Consider the following 18,172-nt stretch of genomic DNA (forward strand, 5'->3'; position numbering starts at 1 on the left):
GATCTCCTGATTTCAAATTTTGGAAATCCAGAATCAAATTTATCCATTTTTCTAATGAAAAAATCTTATATTTTAACAATGGTCAAAAGTAAAGAGCTTATCCTGGGGGCTTTTTGGGGTTAGTCAGCAACCGAGTTATAAATATTTGACGTTGGAACAATTTAAAAAAAATAAACAGCTATATCAAAATATTTACCAGATCCTTGTTGAGAAAACAGTTTGGGGGGGGGTTGATTATCTCTCTGTCACTTTTGACTCATAAAAAAGGAGCTAGAGCATTCAATTTTAATCAAATTAGCAACTTCTTAAGTTTATAGTACCATCCAATAATGGAACATCAGAAGACCCTTCTCCTGCAATACCCCTAAGATAATTGAAAATAAAAGAATGATTAGAAACTGCATACGTCTTAAAATAAATAATTTTGTAGAGCAATTGATTGCAAAGAGGTCACAACAATTTTCAGAGGCAATTGCACCCTAGGGTTTGATCGTATATAAGATATTTTTTTTTTAAACTAAATTGTTTAAAGAAATTAATAGACATTTTTTAAAAACTAACCTCCAAAGGACTAAAGAAAATTTTTGTTTCCAAAGCAGTTTAAACCTTAATCAATTTAATGGAAATATTATGTAAGGCTAAATTCGTTTTGAACCCCTATATTCCAATTATATTCATATATCAAAGAAGAAAAATTCTACTTTTTAGTCCGATTTTAAAACAAGTTTAACGGTTATTTTATTTTTATAATAATTATTTCAAACTGTTTCTGGCTTTATTTTATTTTAATTTCTTTCATTGGTTGTCAAAATTTTCTTTCATTTTAATCTGAAAAAAATAGTTTTTTTGGCCGTTTCCATGTGAAACCTATTGTTAGAGCAAAGTTTCAAAATGTTCATGTTTTAACTCAGGTCTACCTAGCCCCTTTTTGATGCCCTGATAGCAACAAACCTTTATGAGCGGAACAATGTTCTTAACCCATTTTTTGCATCACACACAAACACAACATGCATCAGTTCCAATTATTTTCCAAACACAGATGCAATTCAGAGAGAGATTTATGAAGTCACATTGACACCGATTGTAAAAATTGAATTTAAAGCCCCGTTTATATTCACCCCAGGTATATTAGTCTTTTAATCTGAAAATAGCTAAATATTAAAGGTCAATTGATGCGTCCTGTAAGTGCTAAGGGTTTCTTCGAGCCAATAACTTCATTGAAGGATTTAAGATGAATCTTCGGTCTAGAGTTACGTTGGACAAGCCTATTAGAAAAAAATGCTTTCACATCTTTATCTATTTTTTCAACTGTTATATTTTGAGTACTTTTGACCTCCAGAAACACTGTTTAAAAATATATCAAACCCCCTTGCTGTTTTGGCGTGTCAAATATATACTCTTCTGACAGTGTAGAAAAATTACTGTATTTTTCGGTCCCTTGCTTGCCAATTCTAGGTTTTGCAAGATATATATTTCGTGTTCTCATTAAAAAATCTAAAACAAAAAAGATTCAATAGATTAGAATAGGTTCTTCTCATAGTGTATAGATTAAAATTTCCGTTTTGCCTAATAGGTCAAAACTTTTCAGTCAGATCGGAGGCATCCATTTTTTCCCTCATCTTCAATTCATAAAAAAAAATAAAATGCCCTGGCTTTCTCCCTTCCATATTTCCTGAAACACTCAGCACAATCCCATCGATTTTCTAAAATATCACAACTGTCAGTTTCATTACCTGGAAACATTGCTTCTTTAGGTTAGATATTTTGATTTTGCCACAGTGTTGTGTCCAAAAAATAAGGTATATTTGTCATCCAAACACCCCATAAAAATTTTAACTCAATCCCACAAGTGTAAAAACGCTTTAGTATTATGCTTAGTAAATTTGCTCCTTTTTGTAGATCAATTTCAATAGAAGTTTGCTTTTTCAAATAGTTCAAATATAAACCAGACAAATCAGTTAGCCAGTAATTTTTAAGGTAAAACTTGAAAATACATTTGCTTTTTGTACAAACCTTAATAAGGTTTCAAGTTTCAAATGTATTGACATATGTTTTTTCAGACACATCAAATTTTGAACCACTTTAACCATAACAAATGGTCGGAGACCCAATTCAGAGTAGTTCTGTTAATGACTAAATTGAATATCGTAAGATGTTCCGACATTACATGTTTTAGAAGCAAGATCCAAAAATATAAGAGCGAAAATGGCTATTTATAAGAGGGTAGTAATTGGCTAAAATTTAGAGAGAGGAGTGAGTCTGTGAATAAACAATTAGTAAAATAATAATGGGACGAGAGGTGATTGGGGTGGTCTTGTGAAGGGATCAGAGGAGAAAGGAGAGGAACTTCGGTGATTAACCTCTATTTAATTAATTATAACAACCACCTCCCTCGTCTCAATTTTTTTAAGTATGAAGTTAAAATACTAATTTTAAAACATTTTCGTCACTTTGCTTAAGCCGAGAAAAATATGATTTTGTGTTTAATTAAGTTGTCATTGAAATTCGTTTTGTTTGCTTTTGCATTAACTTCAGTCGGAACTGTATCTACCTTTTTTGTAGGCCTTATCCATCAGGTTTATCAGGTTGTCTCTCGGATAATTTTAATTATCTTTTAGATTTATATTGAGGTTTATTTAGGGAGCGTTGAACCTCTTTGAGAATTTAAAGTAGCATTTGGATTTATTTTGATTGATTGAGGTATTTCATTAAAGTCTATTTTTATCAGAGAACAAAACTGATCAACCTTTTAACCAAGTCAAGGTCCTTGTTAGATTTTTACTTGGATAGGTTACAAGTTTCCTAATTTCTTTTATTCCTTTTAATTAGATAAATCCGAGTCTGTCTATAACAAGCATTGTTGAAAGATAACTGAGTCAGAATATTTTGTAATCTGAAGATTTTGCCCTTTTCTAAAATTTATTTTAATTGTGCAAGAGTGAGGACTACCTCTAGAGAATAACAAAGGGAGTAACATAGGGTACCTAACAACAAAGGAGCTTTGACCCCCCTCCCCTCTTTTTCAGTATTTTGTTTCATGGAACTGAAGCAAACTGCTTATAATTGGTTTTACGCAGAGAAATTAGAATTCACTAGAATTAGTATTGCTAACCTTCTATATGGCTTATTTAGCATCCATACGATAGAGTGAATATCCTAAGGAGAATTTTATCCCCTTTTGCTTGTTCTTTTACTTCCTCAGTCTTTTCTCTACTTTCTAAGCAGCTAAGCTAGCCGCTCTGTCTATCCAAAGAGGCTAGAGAGAGGAAAGTGCTATTAGAAGAGCTAAGAATTTAAAGTTCTTTCTAGTTTAGGGAAATTGAACCCAGGATTCTCGCTGTTGAAGTTAACATTTACCTATGAACCAAGAAATACAGATTCTTGTTAAGAAAAATAATTAGCAAATATATCGGTTTGATTTGCATTGATAAATTTAGGACTAATCAGTCAATGTTATTCAAAGTTTGTGGCTCACCTTAGAAACCCTTATTTTACCTTTGCATTTTATTCGATATCCATAGACTGATTAAAGAAAACTTTTAATAGTTGCAACCAAAGTTCTAAATCCAATTAGCCGAATTCATCTTGTTTGATAGTATCGACCTTGAATTATAATACTGCAGACCCGAGTTAGTTACCCGAGCCTTAGTTAGTAATTATGGTGTATTCTATTAGAAATATTATATAGCCCCAAGCTTTACAAAAAGCCCTTTTTTCTCAATGCCAAAGTTTGGGCAGCGGAGACAACCTTTTTGGAGAGGCAGACATATATTATACCACACAATGCCACAAAAACCAAATTCGAAGAAAAAATATTAGGGAAGGTTTATTTAAATACACGGAATATAATGTTTTCTACTGTTTTTTTTTTACTTTTTAATTCAAAGCACCAACATTTTGAAATCCATCTCTTTTTTACTTATTTACTTTACAATTTACTTTTTTAGACATAATTTTTCAATGACCTATAAAAACATATGTGTTTTTATCTACCTCTCTTCGTCCCTTCGTCCCTCTCTTCGTACCTCTCTTCGTCTTTGGACCTAAAAATTTGCTTGACCCTGTTCAACTTACTCACACACTAAATTATTTTCTACTAAACCCTCCTTTTTTTCCAATAAATAATAGATAACTTAAAAACTAGAGTTCTAAGATTGTATTTCAATAAACTGAGATGCATGTGCTGGTTAAAGATCTTATTTTTGTGCAATTTCTGGAAGCTTTGCCTAGTAACTAGTTTGTGAGAATTTTTCTACCAATTTTTCTCTTTAGAATTTAGAAAATCTGCATTACTTACGATCATTTCCCTCGGGGTTCGGGTTAACTCTGAAAACCTACTTATCAGATCTTTTAGAGTTTTTGAATATATTACCAATTCAAAAAGTAGAGCCACCATCAGTTCATTTTCAGGGTTCAAATCTTTCAATAAGCTTCAGTTAAACCAGATATGTGATGCCATTCAATTCATACAAACACATTTTACGAAAAGCCAGGGAGTTGACCATGGAGTTTTAGGTGCTTAAACCATTATAATAATGCTGATTATATAATTATAGTGGGAAGCAATTACACTTGCTAAAATGCAGAATCGCTTAGAAATAAAACTGAGAAATGGGTTTGCTGGTTTGTTTTTCGTATTTATATAAGTTTTGCTGGAAGATATTGGAGAAAATGAAGAAGCTTTGGCAAGGATAAACTCTCAGCCTACAAAAATAGAAACTATAAATTTTAACAGCACAAATCTTCAACGAATTTGGTTGGTATTTAACACAATCTCAAAGAACATTAAAAGGAATGTAGCGAATATGATGATTTTCCCTACGCAATTAAATCTCACATAGACTTTAGATGTAAGAATCTTTAGCCGTAAGACGTAAGGGTCTGCTGGAAGCACCTGACATAATTCGTTTCGTAGAAGAAATTCTAGAAGAACGAACCACATCATTTATAATTTAGCACGAAAAATAAAGGCCCTTCATTAGCAGTCCTCAATAAATAAAGCTTAAGTAAACTGGGACTGCTGCATCACCCAGCCCTATCAGTTACAAATACTTGGCTTGTGAGAAGAGAGATTACGATGCACACATGGTACAGCAATGAAGGCAAGAAAAAAAAGATGCTTGACTACATCATTTTACAACGATGCTGGCTTTCGTCTTTCCAGAATTGCCGCTCATACAGAAGTGCCGAGCTCGGCAATACCGATCATCGTCTTGTTTCCTCAAGGATCAAATTCAGACTGAGGGCCAACAAGAGTAACGCCTCTTCCTCCAAGAAAATAGATACTTCTCAACTGAAGCGAGATCCTTAGGTTGGTGAGTGGTATATGGTTAAGGTCTCTAACCGCTTTGAGGCCCTTCAGTAGTGTTCAGAAAGTGACCCAGCGTGAAACACTTTCAAGGTTAATGTTGTCACTGCAGCTATAGAAGTTGGGGGCTTGAAGCAGCGATAAAAGAAAGAGTGGATTAACAACCAGACGTTCAAAGCAATCGAGAAAGACTACGAGGAGATATGAAACTCTGCAGACAGCTCAACAAACAGCGCAACGCTATGATTCACAAAGACAAGAAATATTTCATTGAAGGCAAATCCACTGACCTCGAGAAAGTAGCGCAAAAGAAAGCCATAGATGAAACGTTCAAGATCTTGCGTGAGCTGACTGGCAAACACAACATGACGTTCACAAGCCTGAAAGCAGCGAATAGAGAAACCATATACGATCAGTCCAAATGTCTTGGTCTATGGAAGAAACAATACGGAATAATGCTCAATTCAGATCAACCCAATTGCATTGACCCAGGGCTAGTTGCTGCTGCTGAAGAAGCTACCGCTGTCCCCGACGGTGATGAATTTTCTCCTGAGGAGATGAGATCGGCCGTACAGAAACTTAAGAACAAGAAATTAGCCAGCACTTGTGGCATCACGTCTGAGCTACTCACAACAGACGGCCCTGCAATGATACTCTGGCTGCAGATGGCGTTCAGCATAATCTGGCTCACTGAAGTTATACCATAAGATTGTAAGAAAGGAATCCTTGTGCCAGTGATTAAGCGCAAGGAAGTAAGACGGACTACAGCAACTACTGCGGTAATTCCCTACTGTCTGTTCCTGGAAAGCTGTTTGCGATGCTACTTCAGAAACGATCAAAAGTCTCCTTCATACTTTGCACCGCCCCAAACAAGCCGGATTCATGCCAGGGAGTTCGACAATTGAGCAGATTCACATGGTTAGACAGATCAATGAGAAGACAGTGGAATTAAATAAAAAATCCTACATAGCTTTAATTGACATTCGTTCTGCCTTTGACACTATTGACAGACCGTCCCTTTGGATAATCCTGAAAGCTGCGGGTCTACCCGCAAAGATAGCCAGCCTATTCAAAGAACTTTACAGCAACAAAGAAAGTACTATCCTGTTTGACGGGAAGCTTTCTTCTTCCTTCCTCATACAAAATGGAGTATGGCAAGGATGCACTACTGCACCTGAGCTATGTAGCTGCGTCATTGAACACATCCTGAACGAGACTCAACATGCCCACTCTTTCAGCAACAGTTATGCTGTGAAGACTCTGTCTGATATTGCCTTTGTAGATGATGTAGGACAATATCGACCAACTTAAGTCTGCACTCGAGACACTATCCTGTGCAGCCTCTAGGGTTGCGCTGCAAATCAACTTGAAGAAAACAAAGATCATGCCCATAGAAAATACTGCATCAGCACCACTCTCAACTCTTGAGAATAACGGCCAAGCTGCCGATGTCGTAAGGCAATTTACATATCTCGGATCAACTATATCCTCAAGTGGCACACATGACGCCAGTATGTCAGCCAGATCAGCCAACGTGAGCTCTGTGTACGGACGACTCCTGAGAGCAGTCTTTCACAGACCGTAAATTAGCTGCCATACCAAAGCCCGAATTTACAACGCCACAGTCTCAAGCATCATGCTGTATTCATCTGAAACATGGCCAATAACTCAAACACAGCTTAAAAGGGTTAATGCTGTTCAGGGTGGACACCTACGTCGAGTCAAAGGCTTTAAATGGTATTACAAGATCCGCAACTGATCCTGACTGAGATCCTGAAGACCTTAAAAGTGGCGAACCCTTCAACTCACGTAGAAGCCCGTTCTCTAAGGTGGTACGGCCATCTACTCCGTCTAAAACTAAGTCCCCCTGCAAGGATAATCTCAGATCTCAATCCCTAAGAAAATGGCTGGATATGTTCTCGAGAAAGGTCACATACTAGATGGGCTGGTGTAATAAACCAACACCTGCTCAATCGCAACATCAAGCCAAATGAGGCCCCATCCCTAGCCCTGGACAGGGCTACTCGAAGAAGACTGACGGTGTTATCAACCAGTTCACACTACAATGGTGACCCTGCTGAGCAAGAACGATAAGTCAAAGTATATCAAAATAAATAAATTTTAGGTAAATTGAGACTGGATCTCTTGTTACAGATCAGGATATTAAAGATGTAATAATTAAAAACAAAAAGAATTCTGAGGAAAAAAAAAGTAAAGTTTAAGCTAAAAACGAACACAAATTATTACTACATAGTCCAGCTAACATTTATTGATATAACTAGTAGAAATAAGCCAAATTGTGTTATTTTCCTGTTTTCCTATTACCTCCCTTAATGAGATTTTTGAATATTAGTGCTTTACTGAAAAAAAAACAATACAATACAGGAGTTTTGGTGCAGTAAATGTAACAGGACACACTTCATAGTCTAAAAATAAAGTCTTTTTTTTTTTTTTTTTAATTTGGCATCACTTTTGCACAATGAGCGTGGTGAAATGATATAAGGCTTCAGGTGCTAATAGTGTGGTAAATAAGTTTCTTAAATATAGTGGCTCTGAGATTAGAAATAAGCTACTGAAGATTATGAGTATGGTTTTTGGAAAAGGGGAAGTACCTAACAAGCATATGGAACGTCTTAAATAAACCACAGTAGAAGAAAGGTGATAAGATTTAGTCTCGTAATAATTGAGGTATTTGGATGGTCTCTGTGGGTAGTGAACACCATAGTGATATGATTATTTTTAGACTGAAAATGCTCTAGACAATGTTTTAAGAGAAAACAGTGCGGTCTTAGAAATTGTAGAGGATGTGTCGACTAAATTTTCACTCTTAAATTAATAATTGACAAGTGACAGAGTTATCAAACAGATTTGGTCTTCAGCCTTCTAGATTAGAAGCAAGCGTTTGATTCTGTTGATAGAAGAGCCTTATAAAAGGTTTTATACATCTAAAGTAAACTAGACAAATCCATTAAAGAGATTAAAACTGCTGCAGTTAAGGTAGGGAATTAGGTTAGCAGTTGGTTCTGCATTAAATCACGAGTTAAGCATTGCTGCGTTCTATAGTCCTTCATATGGATATTTTCGATGGTATGTGTCTTAACAAGAACAGGAAAGGCACCGAGAGACAGGTGAATCGAATGGGGAGGAAAAATTCTCCTGGACTTTGATTATGCTGATGATTTCAGCATATTCGATAAAATGTTAATCAATATGAATCAGCTTTTATAGGTTTTTTGAATTCAGGGTGCCAGATTCGGTTGGAAAGAAGATTAAGTCGCTAAGACTGGCAATAAGTGAAGATGGAAAAATAACGCTGGGTAACAAAAAGATTGACGAGATGGACAGCTTCATTTACCTTCTTAGTATTGTTCGTAAAGATGGTGGAACTAGTGAAGATGTTTTAAATAGAACGGCCAAGGCTTAGTGTGTTTTTTCACACTTAAAAAAAGTTTGGAAGTATAAGAAGATAAGTCTGAAAGCCAAGAATACAATATTAGAAGCCAAACTCATTACAGTGGTCAAATATGGCTCCAAAGCAAGGACGCTCCGAAAAGTGGAAAAAGATTTGCTATATATTTTCCAGAAAAATTGCCTTAAGATTGTTCTGGGTATCCAACCCGCTGAGCGTAGGTACTCAATGGAGTACCATGCTGCCTGAAGCCAAAACAGCTACAGAGGCTCCTTCTTCATCTTAATTTATTCAAATACGCCCTCTTTACATCCTCCCAATAAGTTACCATTTCTTTTACTTCTTTCTTTATAATCTCCTCCCACCCAAACCGTGGACGAGATGCTTTTCTGTTTAGGCCTATGGGTTTGGCCAGAAAGAACAATCTTTTGTAATCTTTCATCATTTTTCTGCTGAAGCTGTCCTATTCATCTAAACTTTTCTCTCATTAGAGCCCTAGAAAGTGGAACTGAGCCACAATTTTGGTACAGCCTACAGTTTGAAATACACTCTTTGGGCTGGATACCCAGACCACTCTCAGGCAATTTTTCTGGAAAATATATAGCAAATGTTTTATCGCTTTTCGGAGCGCCCTTGCTTTGGAAAGTCCTTGCTTTTCGCAAAGTTCAAGAAAAAATCGACTGGAGAAAAGTAGAGATAGAAAAATTTGATATTTCTTGGAAAGGAGAGCCTCACCAAGTTCCAGGCATCTTGTAGACTCCACTGAAATACTTCCAAAAATTGTTTGACGATGAACATCTTGAGCTGATAGTTTAACAAAGTAACGTCTTTGCACTTCAAACTGAGGAATGCAACCTCTGCCTCACTGCCGGAGAGCTAAAGGTTTTCATGGGTATTATTATATTATTGGGGGTGATAAGAGTTCCCTATTATCAAATGCACTGGGAAGCAGCTACCAGATACCCAGAAATTGCTGATAATATGGACCGACAAAGATTTGACAAAATGAAACGTTTTCGCCACTTCAACGACAACAGTAAAGCTAAGAAACCCGGAGAACAAGGATTTGACAGGCTATACAAGATTCGAACCGTCCTGGGTCATATCTGTTCCAAGTTTCTTGAATTTACTCCCGATGAACACCATTCAATTGACAAGCAAATGATTCCTTTCAAGGGACGAAGAAACTTGAAACAATATCTGCCGAAAAGGCTGACGAAGTGGGGAATAAAAGTCTTCACAAGAGCTGGTGTGTCAGGTTTTGAACATGATTTTGAAGTTTATCAAGGGAAGGGCACTATTGTTGAAGATGACATAGAGCCAGATCTTGGGGTAAGAGGCAACACAGTCTTACGGCTGATGAGTACCTTGCCAGAGAATATGAACTACAAGATTTACTTTGACAACTGGTTTTCGAGCTTGAAACTAATTATTTTGCTCAAAATCAAAGATTCCCTTGTATTGGTACGTTGAACAAAGCACGACTGAAGAGCTGCCCACTCCTCACAGATGGTGAAATGAAGAAACGAGAGAGAGAGGAACTTCTTTAATTTTGAAATTTTAATTTTGAACAAATCATACAATTTTTGAACAAAACATGAATATTGACAATTTTGAACAAATCATACAATTTTTTTTGGCAATAGTCTGACCCGGAGATCATATCGGAAGCGTTGGAGATTTTTCCAGGTATTCGTTCTTATAGTGGCCTGTATAGGGTTAAAGGATTAACAAAAGTTATGCATTTTTAAGAAATGTCTGAAAATATTAAGGTCGGTGTTTTGCTTTTTTAAGAGGTTATGAAATAATTTTGTTACTCTTGCTAAATAGAACATATGTAACGCTTTTTGGTTTTAATTATATTATTTTTTACTATTTTGTTTGTACGTTAGGGATCTAAATTTTGAATATTTCACAGGTTAATTAGATAATTCAGACTGCGAACGTTCTCTGAAAATTGAAACCTGACGCGTGCTTGGATTTATTCCCCGAAATCTATCATTGAGTGACAGATTCTTGGTAAGAAAGGCAAAGGCCTTAAAATAACGTAAAGATAATAAAATTTATTTCCGATTCAGAAAAAATATAGTTAATATAATAATTTATTAATAAATAGAGAACCTTTTGAGCAAAATGAATTTGGTTAAATAGATCTAACTGAACTATTATGAAAGAAGATCTAGACATTGCAATGGAACATACAGTTACAGGAATGAAATATATTACCACTAAATATGGAAACAAACTCGTTGTTACAATTCATTTTAAAGGTGAAATCGGTGATCTATTAGTGCCTAAGCATTTTGATTCTAAAGCAGCTGATCTTGAAAAGAAATAAAACAAAATAGATTAAAACAAGATTTTAAAGGTTATTAAAAGCAAAAATACATAAAAAGTAAATTATTTAGATATTGATATCGAACTATCCACTAAATATTAAATTATTACACTTTATGGATAGTATAAGAAAAACGAAATATAATTAAGCCCTTATTTCACAAGACCTCTTTGGATCTTAATGCTCAGGATTGTAAATTATGAAAATTTTGGAAATTTTCATTTAAAATGGAGTGAATGCAATTAAAAAGGGGGTAAATTGATGGGCTGGGGTCTACAAGCCGTATTCAAATTATGAAAATTATAGAATAAGAAAAATTTTTATTTCCAAGCACCTGTTTTCATGTTTAATGTAGGGATGGAAAATGATCAAAATGTGCAATGATTGATATTAAAATGATGTAAAATGGACTGAAAATAATATGAATTAAATGGATAAGTTAGGTGGTACTGAACATACAATTTCTTTACTACTCCCCATTTTGCTGATGATACAGTTCTGATGTGTTTTTACTCCAAACGAAAAACTGCTAATTTCGACGCTTAATTTGGCAATTAATAAAATCAATCAATCAATCAATCAGTCAATTTATTGATACTAAAAGAAAAAACTATTACAAAAGTAAAGTGGTTACTAGGCCCAAGAAGCTTTGCTTGTAATGGACCACAGAGAACAAGAATAAAACACTATTATAAAATACATACAAAAAAAAAACAAAAAAACAAAAAAAAACAAAAAACAAAACAAAAAAAAAACAAAAAAAAAAACACTGGAACAAGACAAGGACATTGAATAGATAGGATATTTAACAGATAGAAGATTTAGAAGGAGATTTAACAAATAGCTGAAAATGATTTTAAAAGAAGAGAAGAGACATACAAATTAGGAAAGGATTAATAAAGAGAGAAAAATTATTGAATTGGAAATACCCGACGAAATAATGCCTTTGCAGAAAGAAAAAGAGGGACATCCGAAGGGATGGAGTTCCATAATAGAATTGATTGATATACTGGAGACCTCTGGCCTGCTGTAGAAGATCGTTTTGGTAAAATAAATCGTCGAGGAGAATTACGTAAAGAAGAAAAGTACCTACCTGAGCCTGTCCGTGAGAAAAACTGCTGTAGGGGCGGTGGGAGAGTACCTAGAAAAGCAGAATGCGCAAAATAAAGAGTACTTTTACCTATAATATGATCCAGCGGAGCTATTCCAGTATCATTATAAAGATCAGAGGAAGGGTAAAGCCGAGGGAGAAGAAAAGTAGCCTTCACTGCCCTATTTTGGGCTCTTTGAAGTGTGCAGAGAAGAGATTTATTAGTATTACCCCAGACAGAGCAGCAATAAGAAAGGTAAGGATAAATAAAAGCATAATAAAGAGAAACCATAATATCAGGAGGAAGAAATGAGTTAATCCGGTGCAACATTGAAGACTGGCGGAGGATTAAGGAACGGGTGTGAGTTATATGCGGTTTGAAAGAAAGAAAACAGTCAAGATACACACCAAGAAATTTCACCACAGTAGCTTGTGGTATAATATCATTCCCAAAAGTCAGGGTGATTGGCTCCTGTACGTCTCGCATACGGTAAGGGGTCCTGAAGTTGACAATGGCACTCTTTCGGCTGTTAAGAGCCATACCGTTTGACCAGCACCAATCCTTTACTTTATCAAGAAGACCTTGAGCCATAGAAGTGGCAGATGGCAGGTCCACCGCAGCAATGAAAAAGTTACTGTCATCAGCAAAAAGAACAGGGTGAACATGGGGATGAAGACCATCAACAAGATCATTGATGTAAATTAGAAATAAAAGTGGTCCAAGCACAGAGCCTTGTGGGACACCTTTCAATACAGGCAAAGTAGAGGAAGAAGTACAGTTAACCAAAACATACTGAGATCTCTCTGAGAGGTAGGACCTAAACCATTCTAGTGGGACTCCATGCACTCCAAATAAAGATAGTTTAGACAGAAGAACATTGTGGTCAACCATATCAAAGGCCTTAGAAAAGTCGAGAAATAGACCCAAAACACACAAGCCCTTGTCCAGATTAACACGCACAAACTCAGTTGCATCAGAAAGTGCGTGCAAGGTAGAGAATGAGGGACGAAAACCATACTGATGGTTAGTGATGAGAGGATTTCCAGCAGTCGAATTAGTACTAAATACAAATGAAGAGAGTCGACGATACACTACTTTTTCAACAACCTTTGAGATGACGGGAAGAAGAGAAATAGGTCTGTAATTTGAAATTAGAGAAGAATCACCTTTTTTATGCAAGGGTACAATGGTAGCAACTTTGAATAAATGAGGAAAAACACCAGAAGAAAGAGAGAGGTTAGTTATGTGTGAGATGGGATGAGAAACGAACTGACTGATTTTTTTAAGGACATTATTACTCAAACCAAAACTATCAACTGAACAACTTCATGGAAGTTGAGAAATAATACTAGAAATCTCAGTAGTACTACATGGGGAAAGGAAAAAAGACTTCTCTGTCATAGGAAAACAACTTACTCTACTCGGGGGTGGAATGAGAACTGAGGGAAGTGTGGTGAAATACGAATTGAAGGCACTTGCTAAGGATTTTTTATCCACAACAGATCCATCAGCTTTCCTATAAAGAGACGGGGAAGATTGTTTGAGTTTCTTACGGGAGAGAGCTTCATTAATTACAGTCCAAACCTTACGCAAATTCCCTTTACACTCATTAATTCGACGTGAAAAATACAGCTTTTTTGCTAAACGAACTGAAGAAGTGAGCACATTTTTGTAATGTTTATACTTCAGAAGATCTTCCTGTGTCTTACTTTTACATGCAGTCTTGAACAAAGACGCCTTCATATGGGTTGCATTGATCAGACCTCTAGACATCCATGGGCATTTAGGTGTAAAATTCCTTGGCCTCTTTCTAAGAGGAAAATGCTTATCCAACAGAGTGCCCATACGAGACAAGAATAATCTAGTTGCACAATCAGCATCATTAGCTTCAAGAACACTAGACCAATCATTACTCTGAAGACTATGTATTAAATTAGAAATTTCTCTATCTGTAAAAGTTCTAAAAGAAGACTCGTCTTTCTCATCCACAGTAATCTCTGTTTTAGGCACAGATAGTGATAGATAAATAGGGAAGTGATCAGAAAGATCAGTGAAAACAAGACCAGACGAGAACTTCAAATTAGGAGAATGAGAAGTGAAAATATTATCTATTAAAGTGGCAGAATTTCTTGAAGGGTCAACACGTGAAGGAAAAAAAATTGAAGGAAGTAGCCCAGAAGAAGAAAATACATCAAAAAGATGGTCACATTCATCATTTGATCCAACATTTAACATATTACAATTAAAGTCTCCCAAAATACAAATCCGTTTTTTAGAGAAAGTCCCCACACCAGAAGGCTGATCAAGCAAATCACAGAACAGATGTGTTGGAAAAGGAGGGGGCTTATAAAACAAACAAACAGTATCACATGCAACCTGGCTTTTCAGATCAATAACAAGAGAATAAACTGTCCTACTATTAGACACCACCGATTTAAACAAGGATTCAAGATCAGATCTTCTACAAAATTCAATACTAGATTTTATGAACAAAGAAATACCCCCAGAACACTTTGTTACCATTCTAGGGACATGAATAGCAATATAACCATGCATGTCATAAGCTGTAAAATTATCACTGTCAGATAACCATGTTTCTGTCAAGCCTATGACATCAAAAGGGCAAGAATTATCAGACCACAGATACGATTTAAGAGTGTCCCACTTATCTCTTATCCCACGCACATTCAAACAAAAAACATTAAAGCAACTGTTTGAAGAGAGTGAGGGCATAATATTATCACAATAATCAATGGTGGTGTGATAATTACAGCTAGAACTAACCATAGATTCAAGGAGAGGGTCAAAAGTGTGTGCCTCTTGTTTACCAGCACTACTTGGTTGATCAAATATAACTGAATTAAGAATAGAAGAATTCAAAAGGAAAGAGAAATCACCCATATTTATCTCAGACATATAAAACCTTCACAAATGACACACTATCCATAGTACACTTGAAGGTAATGGAATCATAAACAAAGAAAAAGAAATATTAGTGGGATGGCAAATATTAACCAAAGAAAAGGGTCAAATAATGTGGCACCACTCAGGAAAAGAAGAGCTGCGAGTGTTAAGGCATGACAAACAATGACAGAAATCAGGCTACATAAAGGCAATAGGATCTCAAACAAATATAAAGAGACATTAGTAGGATGGCTCATAATATTTGAAGAATAGGCTAAATTTACAATATGGGACCAGTAAAATTTATGTGAGCTGTAAGTGTGCTGACATGACAAAAGTGTGATAGAAAATAACATACATGAAGGTGATAGGAACACAAACAAATATAAATAAATATCAATGGTAAGACACATGATGTTCAAAGTATAAGACCAAAATAGATTTGAGCAATCAAAATTATGTGATCTGCATGTGAACACACAGAACAAAGATATGGTAGAATTAAGGCAAAATGAAGGTGATACAATCACAAACATAAATAAGGAAATAATAGTGGGATGGCATATATTTGTCAAAGTATTGGCCAAAAGTATAATGTGGAGCCAGTCAAGATTATAAGAGCTGCAATTATGCTTACATGACAAAAATATGATAGAAATTGGCCTAAATGAAGGTGAGAGAGTCAAAAACAAAAATAAAAAAAATTCAGTAGGATGGCATATATTAACCATAATATTGGCCCAAAATATAATATGGGACCAGTCAAAACTTGATGAGCTGCAAGTGTGCAGACATAACAAGAATGTTCCAGAAGCCATGCAACATGATGGTGATAGGATCACAAACAAACTTAATGAAAAATCAGTGGAAAGGCACATATTAATTAAAGGAGTGGCACAAAATATAATGTGTAACCAGTTAAAATTATGTGAGCTATAAGTATGCTGACATGACAAGAGTAAAACAGAAAGCAAACTACATGAAGGTGGTAGAATCACAAACAAACATAGAGCAATATTAGTGGGAAGGGACATATCATTCAAGGTATGGCCCCAAAGCATAATATAGCACAAGTCAGAATTATGTGAAGACAGTGAAGAGTGAAAGAGGAAAAATGTAAGAACATAAAATAAATTCATACAAAAACAATTCAACACATTATAACAAAGTGAACTAAAATCCATCACTTTAATTCTCTGCATTTGCAGCACACAAATCAATTTCATCCTGATCACTGAACTTAACTACTCTTCCAGACTGAGTTTTATACAGGATATCACCTTTACTGGACCAAACATTACGTAAACCAAGCTTTGACTTGGCATATGAAAGAAGCTGTAAGCGAGGTTTTGTAAGCATCTCAGAAAATAGTGTCCCAGATCCTTTCAAATCCTTCTTTTGTCTGAGAAGCAGTTGGCGAATTCGTAAATTACAAAATTCTACAACTATGGGTCTGGGTTTGGCAGATGGTTTGCCAATTCTTTTGGCTGATACAACATCAGACTGGGTAATTGGTATGCCAGGAAATTTCACAGCACATAGTGACATGAACTGACTTTCAGTGTTTTCAATGGGGGCATCTTCTTTCACCCCAAAGACAATAATTTGGTTGCTCAAGGCCTGTTGTTCAAAACGATCATTTAATCTTGCCAGGTTAGACTGGATAGGCTTGAAAGAGCTCTCAAGGTCTTTCATTGATGACCCTAGAGTAGTCAAAGAAGATTCAATTGAAGATATGCGTTTATTATAGCTTTCAAGGGTCTTATCAACTAGACTACTAAGATCTAGACTGAGGCCAGCATACACATCCTGCTTGATTGCATCCAGCTTATCTGAAGAAATAGTGGCATCATGTTGAATGAATGCCTGTTCCTCTTTCATTTTGGTCACAGCCTCATCTACCTGGGTAGAGATCTTGGCCAATATGAGGTCATCAAGTAACCCTTTCACTGAAGATTTAAGGCTGTCAGGATGCAGTGAATCTGCTAACATTTTGTGTTTAATTTTTATATTATTCATGTGGCTAGTCAGCATGAGTATTTGCTCTGAGACAGATTCTGATCCAGAGAATTGGAGTGAGCTGTCTGACCTAAGTTCACGGGGTGGCTTGATTTGACCTTTCATTACTTACTTAATATGAACAACAAGACAGGTACAGAAAAAGCAGTAGTATATGGCAGGCTGGGTATAAGGCAGGATATGGTTCACGATCTAGCAGCAAATTTCAAATAATAAAGCAGGAGCAAGTTAAAATTAGCATAGGTCTCACCTGATGAGTCCCCTCTTACACCCCAGGGGTAGGGGCTGCTGACTATTCCTGCCTTTACCCACTGGTAGGCAGGCAGAACCAGTACTTCGGGCAGCTTAAAGCGTTGTATGTAATGCCAGAAGACTTCAGATTACTCCAGTTAATATTAACACGTCTTTCAATTTTTAAATTTTCTAAAATATTATTTTTACGGCTTATTTCTGTCAGTGTTGCCATATATAGTTAAGGGTAAACTGGCTTGGATTGAATATAGATAAATCCAATTTTGCTATTTTTTCACGATCTCCAAATTATTACCAATGGATTACAGAAATAAACTTTGAGAGGAGAACAATTAAACGTACTAGGTACTATAAGTACGTTGGTATTAATGTTGATGAGATTCTATCGTTTCAAGATCATTTAAAATATATTTTAAAAATATCATTACGTAATTTGGGAACTATCCGTAAACTAAAATATATTTTCCCTTCCCAGAACAGTGCCATTAGACTTTTTCGTTGATTTTCAAACAGAAATTCTATGAGGCCAGTATATAGGGAAATAAATATAATCCTTGCAACCGGACTGCGTTATTTTTATACACTGATTTTTAGTTTTGATTATTATAGTGGATATTCTCCTGATTGATTTTAAGGGATATTCTGTAAGAGCTCAGATGCTCATCAACAAGATACACAGGCAAGGGGTGATAATGAGATTCATCGTTTAGTTTCCAATATGTCTTCTTTTACCATTATTGAAAGAGCGTGTAAGTCTTGGAATAAGCCTCGTACAGGTGCAAAGGAATTGGAAAATTTTAATCAATATAAATCTGAGCTGCGATTGGAGTTGCTTGGTATTTATAGTTTTG

General features: G+C 35.7%; 1 protein-coding gene across 1 annotated transcript; it reads left to right on the plus strand.

Annotated features, from left to right (window-relative positions):
• Positions 1-6,190: 6,190 nt before the first annotated feature.
• LOC136043609 (uncharacterized) lies at positions 6,191-6,619 on the plus strand. The gene has a single exon (XM_065728515.1). The coding sequence runs from the start codon at positions 6,191-6,193 to the stop codon at positions 6,617-6,619; it is 429 nt and encodes a 142-aa protein (XP_065584587.1).
• Positions 6,620-18,172: the final 11,553 nt, after the last annotated feature.

The sequence above is a fragment of the Artemia franciscana genome, unplaced genomic scaffold (genome assembly GCF_032884065.1).
Source record: "Artemia franciscana unplaced genomic scaffold, ASM3288406v1 Scaffold_757, whole genome shotgun sequence".
NCBI classification, from domain to species: Eukaryota; Metazoa; Arthropoda; class Branchiopoda; order Anostraca; family Artemiidae; genus Artemia; species Artemia franciscana.